The following is a 19,907-nucleotide window of genomic DNA, read 5'->3' on the forward strand; positions in this document are numbered from 1 at the left end:
AACCTTTTTTTTTTCTTTTTTTTTTTTCCCCTTTAAATTGCATGGTAGCCCTTGGATTGCTGGAAGGAAATGAGCAGAAAGTTAATTCTGATGATCTTTTTCCTTCCACCAGAATTCCTGATCCTATTGAATATTCTGTACTCCACATCTGTGACAGCACAATGAGCCTTTGTTCATTTTTTAATCTAAAGAGAAATCTGCCGTGGGAGGTTGCACAGGGTGATAGCAGCCCAATTTAAAAATCTCAATTATTTATTTTTAAAATACTTGGCATCTGTCTATGGAAAATTCACTTGCTTGCTTTCCCGTCTCCTAGAATTGCTTTGAACTCATGCACGTCTTTTGGGATCTATCAAATGCTCTTTGTGGCTTTTCTCTTCTAAGTGCTGAATGAGTTGAGCCATGATGGTCTGTATCAGAATATAAACTTTCTGCCTTTGTAATGGGGCAATAAGAGGCATGGTGGTGTCTGTCTACATGCCCATCCTGCCAAGCAGGGAAGGAGCACCCAAACAGAGCTCAGAACAGTTTATTTGTGGACAGGTGATGGGTAGAGGTTGTTCATGTGATGTGTGCTCCATTTTTGCAAGCTAGGGATGTTTCGTAGGGAGCGTTGAGTTATTCAGAGGCAATTGCACTTAAAATCAGAACTGATCTCTGATGGGCATTGATTTTCATAATGCACGTGTGCATTTTGGGCAGCCAGTCTTTGTAAGACCGGAGTGATAGCAAACCAGTTCTGAGTCAAAATCCAGTAACCTCAAAGTGGAGCCCAAATTTTATTGGGGAATAGCTGCAGTTTGAACGAATGTATTTGAAGAAAGGTGTTTGTGCAGAAGTAAGCTGACCTGAGCAGGAGAGAACTGCTGCCCTATGGCACACTGCAGGACTGCAGGTGGGCAGTAAGAGCATGGAGGCAATGTGCTCTGGGCTGGGAAACAATTCAGGTGTTGGATGTGTGTGCTGCATTTCTTTGTAGAAGAGTTGTTGTCTGGAAAAACGCCTGCAGTGCTTGGAAACGGTAACAGCTGGGCATATTTCTGGATAGAAAAGAGTAGAAAACAAGACGTGGTTTTGTAGGATGACTGCAATTATCTCCTGGGTTATGGCAGTGAGGGTTTTTTTGCTAATCCTCTGTTTTAAGGCACTTGTGACATTCTGAAGATTTTCTCCTTCAGTGAAATTTTTTCAGGCTTAATCTCAGCTGTACAGCGAATCTCTCTCAAGTTTGAGTGAAAACAATTCCACTCTTTCAGAGTGTGAAGAGTGTCAAAGCATGAAGTTTTTCCATTAGAAGCAAGCGTTGCCCTCCCTTTGCCTTGGTGAAGCTCTGTAACTGCAGTCGTCATCAGTAGAATTTCGGGATGGTGAGAGTCATCCTGCAAGAAAAGCCCCTTTATGTGCCTCACACAGGTCTCTTTCAGCTTAGCCTTGTCACAACACTGAAATTTTCAGGTTGCTTGGGCTCTTCCTTTTTTTTTTTTGTAATAGATCTTCACAAGGTATATGCTTGCTGCATTGCTGCGATTAAGAAAGCCCATGTAAGACTTTCCTGGCCTTGTTAGCTGTAGCTGGTCTAGATGTGAAAGGCTGATAAATGTAATATATTGTGCCATAGAGAACAGGGCTCTTGTGCCCCCTGGGACCTGTGCCACTGGAAGGTGATTTGGAGCACTGACAGCAAAGAAGTGAGGAGCAGAGCGTTCTGATTGCAGTTAGTGTCAAGCTAAAGAAACTAGAAAGGCATTGCAGGCTTTCCGTGGCTGAGGGATTCAGAGCTGTTGAAGAAGATAGATTTTTTTTTAAATTTTGGAAATTCGAAGCTGTGTGAAATCATACAGAGAAATGTGTGAAACAGTGGCTTACAGTGCTGAAGTCAGGCAGCGGCAGGATTCAGGTTGGATGTGCAAGCTTGAATGATTCTCCATTATGAATTTCACAAATAACGTATCATAATAAGATCCAAATTTTCATTAGCTTGAATGCTCCTTTGTTGTATTGTGTAGTACTGCTTTGAATGTACCAGGCAGAGACAGTAGAAGTCATTTATATGCAAAGTGCACCATACATTGTATATACTAATTATATAATAAGGAGTTATAATGAAAATTTTCCAGCATGTTTAGGCCACTGAAGTATGCAGTGAAATTAATTTTATGGCTAACTGTCTTATTCCTGATTTGTACTTAAAGAATATTATGCCATCCATGGAAAATACTAAACAAAGTGTCTACCTATAAATGCATGTAAGATTATAGATATTATGTAAAAAAGAACAGAAATCTTTGGTACATTTGCGTTTTATTGTAAATTGTGGGAAAACAGATGAGACTGTGTTATGGAAGAGAACATGGGATTACATAATCAGAAAATTGTCATAATACTAATGCTGAGGTGTCCAGGTGTGGCTTCTTGAGCAGCTTGAGTCGTGCAGCTTTGAGGATGTAACTTTTTCATCTTCTTAACATTGTTTTTGCAGTGTGTGCGTGTGCAAATTCTGTAAAAGCAATTCCTGGGAGGTTCCACTCCTAGAATGTTCCTTCTAGCTGTATGAGCGAGTAAGGAAGCTGCTGTATGACAGATGACGATAATTTTTCATACAAGACAGTTCCCCTTGACTTGATGGATGCAAGGAGAGGAACCACGTTCCCTGGAAAACCACCAGGGAGCAGCGGGAAAATGTTTCAGTGTGTTTGGTAATCAAGGCAGAGTGTGGTTCTTGATTAGTCTCTGAAATTGCACTGCTGCGACGAGCGATCTGAATTAAGCGTTTTTTTACCAAAGCCCTTTGCACTGCTATCCAGAAGTGTATTGTAAAAATTAATTTCCTTAAAATGCCGTGAGCAAAATTGATCCAAAATGACTTTGGCATATGCTGAACTCACTCTGTGATACTTTTCTTCATAAGCTCCTATGAGGGCCATATAGTGAGGTATTTTATATCAGGTATACCTCTTTTTAGGCTTTATTTTAAAGGGGAGTAAAATGTAATTTGCAAGTGTTTTGTGAGCTTTTGTCTGCGCTGACTTAATTGAAGTCTGAGCAATCCCACCTGAAACAAACTGTTTGTAATTTCTGCATCAGTGATCAGTGGCGCCTCAGCCTGCGTATGTTCAGAGCACGAGTTCGGACCTGGAGGCAGCACCAACTTTGTGAGATATTGCCAGCATCCCAGTGTGCTGCGAGTGTGCTGGGAATAGGGAGGCCGAAGTAGGGGGAGAAAATTGCTTTCCAGTTTTATGAAGCTAGAGTGAGTGCCAGATGATTTTTTTCCTTTTTTTTTTTTTTCCTTTTTTCTTTTGTGAGCAGTTTGGAGTGTGGTCTTATTTTATCCTCCTGTTGCAAAAGTACCTCCAGCTCAGAAGAGACCCATCTTCATCTTGGCCTTCTCTCTGTATGGTGATGTTTTATTAGATATATAGGTGCTTTGCCAGTACATTACAGAGAGTATATAGGGCCGGAAGCCTGTGAATCAGTAAAAATGAGTGGGCCCACATTTGGGAGAAATGAAAGGATAACATCTCATCTGGCCATACATAAAATCTGGGAAAAGTATATTTGGAGAAGGCATGATTTCTCATGCTTTGCCGTCTGAGAAAAGCCCCAGCTGATGCCATCAGTGGGTTTCCTTGCATACAGACTTACAGGAGTGAGCGATGCCAAGCAAAGTGCCAGGAGACATGGGCAGTCCAAGCAGACCTATAGCTGCATTTGGCTGCACTGTGGGACTGTTCCTCATCACCCAGTAACGATGTGAAAATTGCCCTGAACAGTGCAATTTGTTATTTGTCCAAAATGCCATCAGAATATCCATTTTCGTCTCGCTTATACTTGTTGTTGTGCACTAAAGCTTTGGAAGTAGAAGCCATAAAATAAAGTCAGAAAGAATTCTGACCCAAACTGATAGTCCTGAATATCAGAGGCTCATGAAAATGCATTGCTACAGAGGCACACTTTTATCTTACAAATTGCTTTAGGAGTAAAGGAATATCTCTAAACACTGAAATCGTTTTCAAAAATTCTCTATGGTTTTTGAGATAAAAATGTCTAGCACATTTAACGGAACAGGAGATGAGCCTGCACTGGAAAAAAAAAAGAAATGAAGAGATCCTGGCAAAAAAAGCACAAAGTTTGCCATCCAAACTGACTGGCCATACTGTTTATCCTTTGGTTTGTTATTAAAATGCATTGCGTTGACTCTGTTCCCTGGTTACTGTCCCAGTAGGGCGGCTGTGCTATTAATCAAGATGCTAGTTAAACAATATTGTTCAGCAGAATTCCTCTATCTCCGTTTCATAACACTGGCTGTATGTACAGCCTATATGCACTACCTCACTTGAAAGCTGGATGAATCAACACTGACGTAATTTTGTTATTGTTTTTAATTTTTACAGATGCAGATTTATTTCTACAATCCCGATGACTTTGACAGTTTTGGAACAGCAGTTCTAGAAAACAGGGAAGTAGGAGCCATGGCCGTGTTTTTTCAAGTAAGTTTAAACAAGGGTTATATCCATAAACCAAAGCTTTCACCAAGTACTGTTTAATTCATTGAATTGTTTCAGGTTTAATGGATGCATCTGTTTTCCTGTTCCTACCTGTCTAAGTGAAAAATATTTCATATTGTCTATGTGTGATTTAAAATGTAAATAAGCATATTTAGAAATGTAATGAAGAATTTTGCATCAATTGTTCTGATTTTATAGCCGCTTTACAGATGGAGATTGAGAACACATTTATCATGGAACTTCCTTCACTGCTGAAGCACATTGCTCAGGTCCCCAGAATACTAACAAACTGCTGTGAGCTGATTCTGCGTAGAGAAAACTTAAAATTCAAACATAGCTTGGGAGAAAATTAATCAATACGTTTCATCTGTCTCATCTGCAGCAGCTTCTTCTAAATTGTCATAGTAACAAGTTCTCGAGGAGACCTGGTTTCCAAATGAGTGGATTTACGCATTCCCTATTTTGAAATGCATCCTCAAAAACTTGAATGCTCAGGGAGCTCATCTGTTGGTTCAGGGTGCAGCCTGCTGATCACAGTGGAGGGCAGGTCAGGTCACCTGGTGGTTCAGCAGCATGGGGTTGGGTCAGGTTTGATCAGGAATAGGGTTTGTCCTTACACTGGCATGAGGGCGAGTTGAATGGAGTGAGTTGGAGCAACTCTGTATCACTAAACTTAGGAGAAATTTCTTCTCAGGAAGGGCGGTGAGGAATTGGAGCAGGCTGCCTAAGGAGGTGGCAGAGGTGCTCAAGAAAAGGGTGGATGTGGCACTGCGTGACACAGTTAGAGCAGTCACAGGCATGGGCTGACAGTTGGACTAGGTGATCTTGGTGGTCTTTCCAACCTTGATGATTCTATGACAAGCTTCCCAAATTAATAAGTAGCTAATGAAGATTCTGAAGTAATTCAAGGTGTTGCTTTTTCAAAGGAGAGAAGATGAGGGAGGGAAGAGCAAGGGAAAACATCAGTCCTTTGTGAGGTTTCACTCTAGCTCTTACTGTGGGAGAAAATGATCTTACTGTTATGTCTGTGAAGTTAGATTAAAAAGAACATGCAAGTACCCATATGTAAATACCTCCTTTCTCTATGATGTTAGAGTGACAGGTGTGACTGTACTGCTTAAATTAAATAAGGTTGTCTTTTTTTTATGTCACTGCCTTTGATCAAAAGCTTTGATAAGGATAAAAGGGCGAATCCTCGTGTTGCATACATTGCTGCAACTCTGCTGACATCAGGCTAGTGGAAGTAGCTAGCACATTAAATTCATCACTGCTGATTTCTGAGCGCTTCCGTGGCGTTTCACGTTAGAGTGCAGTTGGTGGAGCTGTGATAATTTACAGTGGCATAGCAGGATGCGTCCCCAGACTTGTTAATGGTGATGTGCTGGCGGAAGGGTTGGGCAAATTCAATTTGGCCTGACGTGACAACTGTTTAGAGATAGAACAACCAAAGTCACTGTCATGTGATTTATGTCATGATGAAGAGATGCACACTGTGTGTGTACGGTGTCAGAAGGAGCAAGTGCTATGTCACGGTATGCAATACACGTTCCAGCATAGTGTGTCTAAATTTAATTGCCTGAATTTAATTGCAATTCACTGCCCAAATATGCTTCACCTAGGCTGCATGAAATGCTGCCCCATGTCACAACGTTTCCTAGTCTACATGTGACATTTCTGCCAAAAAAAAACAGTTTTTCAAGGATCTTAACAACAAGTGGGACTGTTTTGTATTCCCCCCCCCCTGCAAAGCCAGGCGCTGCGTTATCAAGCATCCCACTTTGTACAATTTTGAGGGAGCCATTGAACTCACTAAAAATACCCTCAAACAGTCTGTAATTCTGTTTAAAAAAAAAAATCTTTGATTGCAAGAGAGCTCAGACTCCTTGAGACCACAACCAGGTGTGTTGGTCCCCTGAGAGAACCAGAAATCTATACTTTTCATCATCTCTAGCCCTGCAGGCTACAGGACATTGGGTTGTAAAGTCCTGATGATGGTGCAGCTGGGCTCCACTGCTCCAGGAGCCATGAAATCTGAAGCCATTACTGATAAAAAGACTGTTCTTTTCCAGAGTGATGGGAGTAAGGTAATTCCTTGGCAAAGTGACCCAGCAACAAGTCAGTTTGTGGCTGAAAGGAGATGGTTTTCTTCCTTTTTTTTTTTTTCTTTTTTTTTTTTCAGTTCCTTGCCTCTGGGTTGAAGTGATAGATCAGCAGTGTGCCATTAAACCTGTCTGTATCAGATGTTCCTCCTGGGTAGCTCTGCTCTGAGACAGAAGGCTGCCTGGGAAGATTTGTAGAGCCCAGAGCCCTCATGCTCAAAGGGCTTGTGCATTTTCTGGCCCATGAGAGGTGTGGGGTACCCAATGTGGGAGCTGCCCATCGTGAGCCCAGAGCTTGTCCCATGGAAGTGAAGATTTTGTGCTTAGGATTATTAATTGATGGTGGTAATGCTTTGCAGATCTATACAGTGTTAGACTGAGGAGCTCTGCGATGGTGACCCACAGCTCGGGGTTTTGTTGGCTGTTTTGTTCAGAAATACCTGGTGTTCCTATAGCCTTACTCCCCAGGGCACAAAATAAGCCAGTATTTCAGGCAACTAATTTCAAAACTGCCTTTTGAAACTGGCTCTCAGAACTGTTGAAGCAAATGTCCTGAAGATGTCCACGTCCTTATTTTGATAAACAGTTTTAACTTTCTGAGAACTATTTTCATAGTCTGCTGTTTTCCATGTCTATAGCCCCATCTCTAACTCAGTTATTTAGAACACAACATTTAAGAAATATAGTAATACAAGGCACACTGTTTTGGTTGTGTTGTTTTTGTTTGTTTGTTTGTTTTTAAAAATATATTGGAACACTGAATTGCAGGTGCTTTTCTGTGTAAACATTTTAATGTAGAAATTATTGGCTAGGTTTGCCATTGAGTCAAGACTTGGATTTTGACTAATGTGTTAATGCTGTGTTGGAATGAATGTGCATTGCACTGACTGAATTCAGGGTCTGGCATGCGTGTTTTGTTTGACTGATGTTCACAAATGTTCCCTTGAAAATCAGGTTCTCCAGTGAGTGAACATTATATTGAGCTGTATAATTATTGGTGAAACATTAAATAATTAAGGACCCTCTTTCCTGGTTTTTAAATAATTTAACTTAGACTATATAAGAATTTTCCATTTTGAATTCACTGTTTCAAGGGCAATTTCCAGGTAAAGTACATTGGTTCTGAACTTGGGTAATTGAAGCACTTGGAATTATACCGTAATTGCTGATAATCGCATATGTGCTTTTATCTTTGCTTTCATTATAAATTCTGTTGATAAATTCTCTTTTTGATGCCATGCTGCAGGTCAGTTGACCTGACAAATGAAGAACATTACTAGCTAAAATTGGGAAACAATGCTTGCATTTCCAAACTGCTGTAAACGCACATCTCAGTAGTTTGCTGTGGGCAGACGCTCAGATGGTGTCACATGAAATAGCTGTGGGGATTCTGCCGCAGGTATTTTCAATTTGCAAATGTTTTGCTAGTCTGAAATCTCTAACTGGGTTCTGAAAGCTGATTTTTGCACTGGCGTGCATGTTTTAAAGTGAGAAGGCATATGGAGAAGAAGGCTCCAAAGATACGTGGACCCTTTTCTGACCATAGCATCACTTCAAGCAGGGTGCTAGGGAACATTGTACATGCAACAAATAACGAAGCAGCAGATGATTTAGCTCCACTGAAAATTCTTGCAGAATCTGTTCTGTAGCTCATTATTTGGGACAAGATGAAGTGCCTCACTGTGCAAAACACAAAAAGGAAGCAGAGAAACCCTTGACCATGCTCTATGCTCTATACTCTACCTCTGAGGAACCTCTCATTCTCAGAGAGGCCACAAGTCCACAGCAGTGTGACAGTAGCAAAGTGACTTAGGCACCTGTCATCTCTTTTTGGTCGAATTATTTTAAAAGCTGTTCAGCTGGAACAAGCTGAAATGGAAAGAAGGAGCTCCATTCTGCTGATGCCAGGAGGTATAGCAGTCATTCCAACCATAAACATTCTTCACTGAGGGCCACGGAATCTGTGGAAGAAGTGACTTTTCCTTTAAGTGGGAATTGGCGTGGAAAGCACTCACTGTAGTGCAAGAAGAGGGAATCAAAATATCAAAATACAAAGCAGCAGTGTAAGCCAAAAACCTCCTGTGTTGGGGTTTTTTTTGTTATTGTTAAAGAAAACTTGTTTGTGTTTTTTAAGCAAAGATCAGAGTGCTTTGGAGAGAAATAAGGTTAGCCCATGACTTCTCTCCGCCTCCTTGGCAGAACTGCACCTGTCAGTGTTGGGGTTACTTGGTGCATCTCAAGGTGCAACCGGTGCTGGTGGAAGGCTCATAATTTCCTATCCATTGTTTGCAGCCAGCAGCATCCTCTTTGTCTTTACTAAAGGCTTCAGGATTTTCAGAGGCAGCGACACTGCAGTGATGGGACTCATTGGCGAGGCCCACCCATCCTCCAGGACAGGTTGAGGAGCCAGCAGGACACGTCAGTCTTGATTTAACAGCTCCTACCTTGAATAGTTCATGTGGGTGTGTAATTTCAGCCCGGTGAGGTTCAGCTCATTCTTAATAATATTCTCGCTCCAGGCCTCAATTAATTGTCAGGCCGAGCTGGTTTTGAAGCAAGCCAGGAGTGGAAGGGAAGGCACAAATCTCTCTGTTTCCTGAATCATCCATTCATACACATTCGTGTAATATATATTTATAAGTCACATTTAAAATGAATAGTTACTTGGATTAAATGCATTCAGAAATATTGCACAGCCCAGTTTTAACCATCTAGCAATATAATTCATTGCACACTTCACTATTGCTTTATTAAAGCCAAACTTAAATGTGTTCAAAACAAACATATTGCTTTTGCGTTTAAAATATTCATCTTTTGGGCCTGTGGTAGATTCATTACAGAAGAGAATACTTCATTCTTTGATTACTGCTGTGAAAAGACACAATACTGATTCCCTAAGCGCTCATCAAATATTCGATAGCTCAGAAATTCAGGAGGAGGTGATGGAATTCTTGTTCCTGCAGGGAGTGCCTATAAATCTATTTTATGATTTGCAAAGAAAACCATCAGTGATTAGTTACTGTATCTCAGGTACTCAAACAAATCATCTCTAAAGAAATCAAAGTAAAAATGAATTTAAAAGTAACTTTTAGCAATGCTTTCATCATTAAAATTATCTTCCTAATGATGAGTGATGTTGATACCTCGATCACTCATGAGCGTTAGTAGTATAGGGCTAGATTTTTAAAGATAATTAGCTGCTTGGGAGCAAGTATGGAGCTAATGGTGTTTTCAGAAGTACGTGGCGTAAACATCAAAAGTTTACAGGTCTTTTTCTGGGAAGCAATTTTGTTTCTCTTTTCTAATATTAAGGCTGTTGAAAAATATGTGTAGCGCTTAACTTTTATAGATGGGTGTTATTTGTGTGTGAATGTCTTTATACTTGCTACTAGCTTATGTATGCAGAGATTTGAAACAAACAGAAATAGTAATTGTGGCTTTGCTTTTGCAAGATTTTTGATAGCAATTCTTGGTGAGCTTCATAAAAGCAATCATTAACTTGCTATTCACAGAGCCCAAATGAGCTAAACGCAGCATAAATCAGTGGAACACAGTCAAAGTCACTGAATATTTGACACAAATATGCCCCTTTTTGTGTGGTTCTGAAATAATAGAATTCAACTTCTGACTACCTTAGAAACAATTTTTTCCCCCGTCTTCCCCGCCCATAACTGGCTCTGGTATTTTCAGTGGCTAACTGCTTCAGATGCTGTTGCTATTTGGATAGCTGGTAGGACACCAGGATCTCATCGTCCCTTGGCAGTGCCCTAATTTTACGTCTTCCTTCTTGCAGCACTTCTTGAAAGTCTGAGCAAAACTTAATTTGGAAAATGAGAATGAAGAGGAAGTGTGCCCTTTCCCTGAAACATTATTATGTCCACCTACATGAATCATAATCACTGCTTCAGTGTTTAGGCAATATCTTAAAGGTGATTTGCGGTAGCTCAAATAACGTGTAGCATCGTTAACATGCAGGGCATCACCCAGACTTATTGAGAGGCTTTTCATTTATTTTAATAGACTTCAGATACATGTAAAGACCTTAAAATTAAATTACAGTATTAATTCTTTTAATGGTTACAGTAGAACTCCTGGTATTTTATTAATGAATACTTATTATGAATAATAAAACTATTATTATTGATTAGGAGTATTATTTAGTAATTAGTACAGGGTGGGTTTTTTTAAATTATCTTCATGAAATGAAAATGCATGTAGGCTAAAGCTATTTATTAAATGCCTTTTGAAAGCGTAATTTATTTTTGTCAAAGTGCATGCATACATATTAGTAGCCCTCTGTGGAACAGAAGATGAGCAAAACAATCTGAAATGTGTTCAACTGACGTACAGTTTCCAAGTATTTGTAAATCACTGCAGCTATTTAAAGCTACTAGTCATTACTAATAAAAGCAGTACTAGGGCCTTTGTATAGTTGAAGAATAATATATAGAAGTAGAAAATATGTACCCTAAGGTATAAGAGTTGAGTAAATGTGAGCAGGCAGAGTCTGTAGAGTAATGGGAATACATTTTTCTGAGAAAAACCGTGTGCAGTACAGTTGATACATAGCAGTAGGAATCATTTCTGGAGTAGAGAAATACTCACCCAACTTTCCAGTAAATAGATGGAGATAAACCTATCAGAACGTGACAGTTAGTTTGCATTGTGGAGGATTTAAACAGAAAATTATGAGTATTTCTTAAAGCCTGCTAGATTTGGATTGAGTTCAGAGCGTGAATGGCACTGAACAGCCTCCAGAGCCGTCTCTGCAGCCAAAACATGTGAGGTTGGGTGCCTAACAGTCAGAGCCCATGCTGGTATAAGAACCTGCATTAAAACCCCATTGATTGGAAGCTGGGTTTGGGTAGGAAAAATTCAAGGGAAATGTTTGTTTCTAAAAGAATCTACCTTTCAATTAAAAACAAAAAAAAAAAAAAAAGAATTTTTAAACTAAATCCAAAATCTGCATGTTCAGATTTTTATTTTGTTTCAACTTCTCTTGAAACTTTGAGAAATTTGAATATTTTTGAATATTTTATGTAAAGGAAGAAAGCAAAGGGAGAACAGATGGGGAATAGCTCTGCGACTGACAAAGTAAATATATAGCCAGTTTCAGTTTTGGTGCTCACTGACTTTCAAATGCCTAACGAGGCTTTATCCTTGCTCTGTTTCATACCTTTGTGCAGTTTTGTCATCTTTCATATTTTGTTCAACAGTGAAAAAGGATTCTGTAATAGGGCTCTTCATCCTTTATTTTAGGACATAAATGTTTGGCCTGCCTCTAGAGAGTACTAAGCAAACAACTCCTGTCCAAGTCTGGAGTTCCTCAGACTCCACAGGCTGTTATCTGTGGAGCAGGCTGCTGCAATACTGCAAATAAGAGCAAAGAAGCAGTGGCACAGGTTGCCCAGAGAGGTGGCAGGTGCACCGTCTTTGGAGACATCCAAAGTCAGGCTGGATGGGCTCTGAGCACCTGATGGAGCTGTAGGTGTCCCGGTGCATTGCAGGGCAGTTGGACCAGATGGCCTTTAAGGGTACTTCCAACTCAAACGATTCTCTGATTCTATGAAACTTTCTGTTGACTGACACCAGCACTGAGAAATACTTTTGCTTCTGGCGTCTCTGCTGAGCCCAGGCTCCTCGTAATCCCCATCTCACGTCCCATACAAACGCGAGCCAAGTTCCTCTTGCTTTGCAGAGCACCATGCTTGCTTATTCACGTGGCTGCACATTTGCCGTGCCTCACTCGTGAGAAGGAGCCCATGTGGCCAAGCACGAGTCTGCTAAGAGCAGAGGTGTTCACACAGCAGCCTGAACATCGGAGCAGGCGTGCTTGGAGGAACAAGTACAAATGCGTGAGCGAAAGGGGGGCTGGATCCGGAGGCAGACAGACTGACAGGGCGGCTGAAACAGATCGTTCTTGGAAGCAAACACATCGTTCTGCTTCTGCTTGCCTGTGTTCTGCCAAGAGGCATTTGCAGTCTCTAGATCATGATGGCTGCAACCTGCTGTGTTGAAACTTTTCTATCCACAGGCTGACTGTGTGGTGTAGAAGGATAATCTGCCTTATGTGCGCCCGAGCGATCGCCTTCCTGTCCCTTCTTCTCTGCAGCTGCATGAACTCATGGCATTTTCCACTGAGGCAGGAGAGCAGGAAGCCCCACTTTATGTCAGATCATGCCAAAATGCAATACTTCCAATGAGAATCTTTTTATCAGGTTAAGTTTTAGGGAACACAGTCTGTGCAGAAAGTGATGTCATGTGGTTCTTTGTGTAGCGCAGGGTGAAATACCAGAGTGCACAGAGAGACTTTGACTTTTATTTTGTTTTTAATTTCAGGTTCATATAGAGAAAGAAATGCTGTTTCCAGTGTGTCTGGAACAACCTCTAACTAAAGACGAAAATTAGATAATTTTTTTCCCTGTGTGGACTATAAATGCTTTCTTAACTGCCGGGTCTCATAACTTGTGCTGCTGCTTCCCTGGTCTGATGAGGGCAGCTCCCGGTTGCGGTGTGCTGCTGGGCAACTTTTGGTTTTTGTGATGAATCACAATCCATTGCTTTTTGTTTTTAATGGGAACATCACAATGAACGATGCTAGGAAGGAACTGTAAACTTTTCTTTTGCAGTTGAGAGGACTTGGACCCCAAAGCAGTGCAAACCTACAAATCTGAGAAACACTTTCAGTGTGTTTTATGGTGTCTCTGCTCAATATCATGAACGATCTGTCGTAACCATTAATGTGAGCTGGTTGTGTGCTTTGCATGGGGAACAGATCTCTGTGCTCTTCTAGCTTAATGATCGTCTGAATGTCAGGATCGCTATCTTTCAGTTTACAGCATTGTAAATGATTTTGACGTGCAGCTTTTTTGCTTCCCAATGCTTATTAATTAATATATTATGATTAATCCCAAGTGGGATGCCGTTATTAACTTGCTTCATTAAATTACATACCAATTTGTTAGCCTTAATTTTCATAATTGTCCCCTTATATTTTAGTGGTTTTGTTTGAATAACTTGCCCTAAGAACCCGATCAGCACACATCTGCATATTCGTTTGCCTCCCTTTCCTTTCCCTCGCCCTTGATGTTCCAAATTGGAGTCAGCATAGGAATTATTTAGTGTCGAATGTCAGCATCTGAAGTGCAGTAATTTACTTCTCTGTGATTTAAAAAATATCCTGCCTTAAAAAAATAAAATCATTTTGTAGTCATGCAGAAAAAAAAAATCTTTAAATTGATGGGAAAAAGTCTCTTGGAGTTTTCATTACCAGACTCCTGAAAATGACACTTAGATGTCTAATATGTAAAAATTACAGTCGTCAGTCTATAATCTCACCCCCTCTGTGGTTCAGGAAGATTGATACTCAGGAAGTCTGCTGATTATAACCATTAGACTAAAAAACAAATTAGTTCCCTAACTGCAGCGTTGCCTTTTGCATTTTTCTCCAGTGTGCTCTGTTGCTGTGTCACTTTTGCCATTTCTTCAGACATCGCACGGCAGAGCTGGGGCAGGATGCCAGCAGAGCTGGGGCAGAGCATGAGGACTGCAGCCTCTGCTGTGTGCTTTGGGGGGACACCAGCTCCTTGTGGAATCTCTCTTTGCGTCTTTGAGCACTGAGAAGTCATTGAACCTGCCTTGTTTTCTTTCCTGCAAGTACCCTTTCTCATCTCTGCAGCGACTGCTTTGTCCTCCGTCCTCCTCACAACGTTTCCAAGCTGGTGCATTCTGACATGACCTTTTTGTTTAAGAAAAAGGGAGAGAGGTTGCAAATAAAGCATCTATTTTTGCTCTCCAAGTCTTTGGAGAGTTTTGCTAGAATTGGTCTTGGTTACAGAATCAAAGGAGAAATAAAGCTGTACGTTCATCTCCTTTCCCTTCTCCTCTCTCCCAAACACAGCAGCTGCCTCTGAATAACTCTGTTTTCTCCTTCTTGTTAAACATTCAGCCTGGATTCCGGGAAGATCATTTTTTATGTCTCTCTGCCTACCTCTTTTTTAAATTTAATTCAATTTATTTTTCTGCAAAGTCCGTCCTCTGCAGCCATCCAGGACACAGACCCCATTTGTCTCTCAGAGGACTAATCAAGTATAGGTGGTTTATGTGCAGGGGTCGTAGGCACTGAGATCCAGGAACTTAGAATCATAAAATCACTAAGACTGGGAAAGGCCTCTAAGATCATCTAGTCCAACCACCCAGCTACCACCAATACCACTCGCTAAACCAAGTCTCTAAGTACTACATCTATCCTTTCCTTAAATGCATCCAGCTCTCAGGTCCATGTGAGGCACAGTCCTGCTGGATGTTGCACAGTGTTTGTGTAGCCCTTAGAAAAGCAGCGCTAGTTTTCATCCTCTGTGTCTTCCATGGAGCTGCAGTGTCTCTGGTTACCAGTTAGCGTTAGGGCACACATTAAGTAAGAGTGTGGGATCCATTCATAAATGATTGCTGAGTTTCACTTTGTACCATAAAAGAAATTGGTTGTAAAGTCTGAATATATAAAATAGATGGGTAAAATTGGGACTCCCTTTGCCTTCAGATCTCCTGGCTCAGAAGGAAAAGTTATTAAATTTAAACTGTTCTGCCTGAAGAATTATTACTGTAGTTCTCAGTTACAACAGTGCCAAGTTTCTCCTGGTATTGGCAATAATAAACAATGCAAGCTTCAGACAGAATTTCCTGGGTAGCATACCAAATGTTCTAGAAAACCTGCTCGGACAGCAGCTAATACATTTTTAATACAAATAAAACATAATTCTTTAGTCTCGTTTCAGTGTGGTCCCTAAGGTAGAAAAGTATACCGACAATGCATAATTTATATATTTGTTTGAAGTGTTTACCCAGATACTCCATTCACAAAGTCTCTTGTTAATGGGTTGCTTTGAGATGTAAGAATCACTTAGGGCTTGCACTGTGCAAATAAATGGAACATGTCGTTTCTGTGCAGTCAGCGAGGCAGTTCCCTCATCATCTTAATCGTGCCCTCACCAAGTCGCAGAGCAGGTCCAGCTGCAGAGTCAGGAAGTTTTGCTTGGGCTCCATGTGCTGTGAAAGCATGGAAGTGGAAGAGAGAGGCTGGGAGCAGGAAGGTGCTGCCCAGCCCATTACCGCCCCAGTTATTGCCACTAACACACATGGGTTCCTGTATCATTCCTATATGTTGCACATAATGCAGAGCAAGCATGCATTAAAAAGCCTCTCAGTGATTCAGTTACAACCTCTTGTAAATGACTGCAAATGCAGTGTTCAGGTTCCTGCCAGAGGGTCGAATTGTTGCTGGTTTTTGTCATCTCCAGTGTCTGTGCTGCAGGACGGCTGTGGGAGAGATGGGTATTGAGGGTTTTCTTTCCAGGGGTCAAAGAAAGGCAATGAAAGTAAATCAGAGCCTAGGCTGGTCTCTTTCTTTATGTCTTTTTAGAGGTAGGCATTTATACATATGGCTGATGGCTTAACAGATAATGCTGATGGCATATCACCCCCAAAATAATTCTGCAGCTGAGATGGCGGCTTGCCCAGAGTAATCCTCCTATCTGATGTTATACCTCCTGTGAATCTAAATCAGAAATCCTCAAGTTCATAGGGCGGAGCTGAGGGTGGGTAAACCTGGGAATCCTTTTGCAGCTCAGTTTTACTTGTGTTCGGATGTCTTCTACCTTTGGTGCTCACTGAAAGCACGTTAATCCAGAGGAGATAGGGAGTTTGGAAGGAGCTAAATGGTTCCAGTTTGAGTAATATTAAATTCTCCTTTGTTTTAAGTTCAGGTGCGCTTAATCAGAGCTCTCTGAACAAAACCAGCAAAGAAGCTGGGATGTGCTTTTATGAGCATTAAGCTCTACTGGAGATAGATGAGTCAAGAATGCCAATCACACTCTTCTGTGCTGAGAATTGAAGTATGTGTTAAATAAAGATTGCTTAAATCTGTTCACAGCACTTCTAACAGTGAGTTTGCAGAGGTTTGCAAGATGGAGCAGGATTTCTCTTATGAGCTTGCAGTGTTTCGCAGGACTGAGAAGACTGAGAAGCCAAAGGAAAGCTGCTGGGCTGATACAATCCAAAAGTATTTAGCTGCTGATTGTAACTGTACAATTTCTGTGCATCACAAATACATTGTGAGGCAGTCGTTATCAAAAATAAAAGAGATTTTCTGAAAGAAGGTGTGGGGTTTTGCCACCCGCATACTGTATCAAATGAAGCCGAACCACAGATTTGGCAAACTGTTCTTTGTGAGTAATGTGAAATGATGTACCACATTAGAAAGCAGCTTGGTTATTACAAAGCTCAGCCTTGCTTTGGATGGAATGGATTTTTTCAGCGTAAAATTCATCTTCGCTTGCTGCAAGAGTATTGCTAAAATAGATTAACTTTGAATCTCAGTGTATTTTATAGTCTCGTGTTATTTTAAGGCTGTAAATATATTAGCTGATCTGTAAGCTTCGCTTAAGCTACTGCTTTCTGGGGTTTAGGAGAAATAAGATCTCATTATGCAGGAATTGGGATGATTGAATTAAATCACCCCTTGTGATAAACATTCTCCCTCAGAATCATGCTACCAGGTCAATATTTAAAAGCAGCGGTGTGGGTAAGTGTTGATTAGAAAGCACAGCTCCATAACCCTAACAGTGAAGCTGTGTGTGTTTTATCTGTGATTTGTAGGGCACTGTCTACATGCCTGTATTTTAGTAGCAGCCAATATAAAGTTTTCTTACTCCTTCTCCCCCCCACCTCCATTGCCACCTTGCAAACCTTCTTTATCGTATCTCGGTCCTATAGGAACACCTCATGTAATTTAAAATGCTCTTGTGTGAAACATGATCAGATCCATCACTTTTCAAAGAATTTATTTCTGCATTTTGCATTGTAAGCTGCTAAAAACACATGCTTTTCTATCCTGCTGCATTTCATGGGAGGCGTGAGCAGGTAGTTCCCCATAATGGTAAACAGGCAGTGTAAAGATACCAGTCATATGAAACTAGGTGAATGTTTGGGGATGCTCTCCTTTTACCAGCTCGTTACCAGTGATACAGCTAAGCAGACTGGTTCCTTCTGCTGCTCCACGTATTTACAGAGACGTATGATATTTCAGCTAACACACTTGCCTTCCACAGTAGCACACAGCCCTCCCTGCCTCGTAGCTAGACTTGTCTCTTCTGGTAACTTGGGCAGAGAATTAAAGCCCAGAGCAGAACTGTGGCTGCTGCACCTGTCCAGGTGGAGCTGTTTGGTGGTCTCTCTGTTGTGGATGAAGACATCATCATTTCTGAGTCTGAACTTGTTATCAAGACCTGCTTCACACTGCTCCTCAAGTAGTTCTGGATATCTCTCTGTGGACAGATGGCAGTGGGAGAAGGGGGTGATGCCTGGGCAGGTGGCACCGCCTCGAAGTGCTGCGGGGCCATATGGGCACTCGAGTTCTGCCGAAACTTGCTTTGTGCCTGCCTTACAGCTGGCTGCTACCACACCTGTCTAATAGAGTTGCTGAAAGGCTGTATAAATTCATGCTGAGCTATGGAGATTATTTCTGTCAGCTGTTCTTGTGTCAGAAACAATTTTTTTAATGCTGCATTCATGTCATAAGTGCCCAGCCTTTGTCTGCCTTTTGGGAGAGACCGACTTTCTTCTGACGTCTGCTTGTTTTGCATCTGAGACATTTAACCAGGTTTTTCTGTTAAAAATAGAAGATTTATTATGCCTTTCTTAACATGGCATATATGAAAATGCTTGCTGTCCCCCCCATAAATCCAGATGTAGACAGAGTGCAAATGCATTTGTGTCCTGGGATGAGAGATAACGACCTTAAGTTGTGTCAGGGGAGGTTCAGGTTGGATATTGTGAAAAACTTACTTTCAGAAAGTGGTGAGGCTTTGGCACAGGCTGCCCAGGAAGGTGGTGGAGTTCACCATCCCTGTAGGTGTCCAAGAAACGTGAAAATCTGGCACTGAGGGACATGGTCAGTAGGGATGGGTTCAGTTTAGGCTTGGTGATCTTAATAGTCTTTTCCAACCTGAATGATTCTATGATTCTGCTGTTGCACTGGGATTACAGACCAGTCTACAGAGAACAGGTAATGTTACAGCATGCTGCTCTGGGAAGCCTTTCATCCTTACAGCAGCTGTTGGTGCAGTGCTCCTTGTATGCATGTTACAGCTGAACTGGGATGTAAACTCTGCTGGGTCTTGGTTATTTGGGAGGGATATTTGTTTGCACAACCTGGCAGTGAACATAACCCTCTGCAGTCCTCTGAGGTCTGCTTTCATAGAGCATTGGCTTTTAACCTTGCTTCATTCCAGCTCAAGTGTTTGGCAGGGGAGATCCTAACGCAGCTTGTGGTGTCGGTCATAGGTCATCATATGATGGTGGTGCCATCAAAGGACTGTGCATCCAGACACATTTTGAGAAGAGAGATTTTTTTCTAGAGGTAGGTACCAAAACTGGGTCATGACTGAAGTGTGTGCCAAGAGTCGGGTAGCCCAGCTGACTGCTCACAGTGTTGGTGGTAGGATCACAGCCAGCATACGTGATGTGTGGACGCTCAGGAGTTAAAGCCCTGAGGAAAGTAAACATCTGAAAGTAAAAGTGGGTACTCTGGCAAGCAGATTCAGAGAGTGTGGATGAAGGCTTCCTGAGAGCATTCCTGTGTACACCCACCTGCAGGAAGCTTCTCCATCACTCTGGGTCAGACTCAACTTGTGAACAGAGCACCTTTTGTTCTAACCACATTTTAAGTTTTGTTTTAAATCACATTCAGTTGGGTTTCATTTCTTCTCTCAAACCTTTACCTGAGAATTTGAGATTCCTGCAGTTTTGAAGCTACATCCTGTGCAGGAGGAGGGCTCTCTGATCAGAGGCAGAGCACGAAGACCCCCTCCACAGCTGGGTCACGCTTGGCAGAAGCTCCACAAAGCTGTAAGGAGCCTGTGGAGCAGAGGCATGAAGGGTAGAGCATCCTGAGGAGTTCTGTGGCTTTAAGACTCACCTACTCGCCATGATTGAACAGCATTCACTTTGCCACTGCTGAAATGTAGAACATCTTGAAACAAGCGTACATGTCATGTTAGTTTTTGTGTTTCTTTGTATTTCAAGAGGAAGAAACTGCTGCCACAAACTCAATGTTTCCCAGGCTTTTAATGCACTTGTATTCGAAGTGCTTTTTTTTCCTTCACAATAATTTCCCCATTTCCTCTCAGCACAAGCCGTGATACTTGTTGAAATGTTTTTGTAAGGAAACGAGTGAGTTGTTGGGTCATTCTAGCCAAGTGAAAAACAAACAGCTTGACATATGATCCTCGCTGTTGTGTGTAGT

The 19,907-nt window shown here is 41.5% G+C and overlaps 1 protein-coding gene across 1 annotated transcript in view; it reads left to right on the forward strand.

Annotated features, from left to right (window-relative positions):
* Positions 1 to 19,907, forward strand: part of PTPRG (protein tyrosine phosphatase receptor type G) — a gene marked incomplete at both ends in the record, with an annotated part of 373,823 nt that overhangs the window by 242,700 nt on the left and 111,216 nt on the right. Inside the window, one exon of the mRNA XM_079540404.1 lies at positions 4,395 to 4,490. Coding sequence (XP_079396530.1) covers positions 4,395 to 4,490 — 96 coding nt within the window. The remainder of the gene's footprint in view (positions 1 to 4,394; positions 4,491 to 19,907) is intronic.

Source organism: Tetrao urogallus, assembly GCF_951394365.1.
Source record: "Tetrao urogallus genome assembly, chromosome: 10".
Lineage (NCBI taxonomy): Eukaryota > Metazoa > Chordata > Aves > Galliformes > Phasianidae > Tetrao > Tetrao urogallus.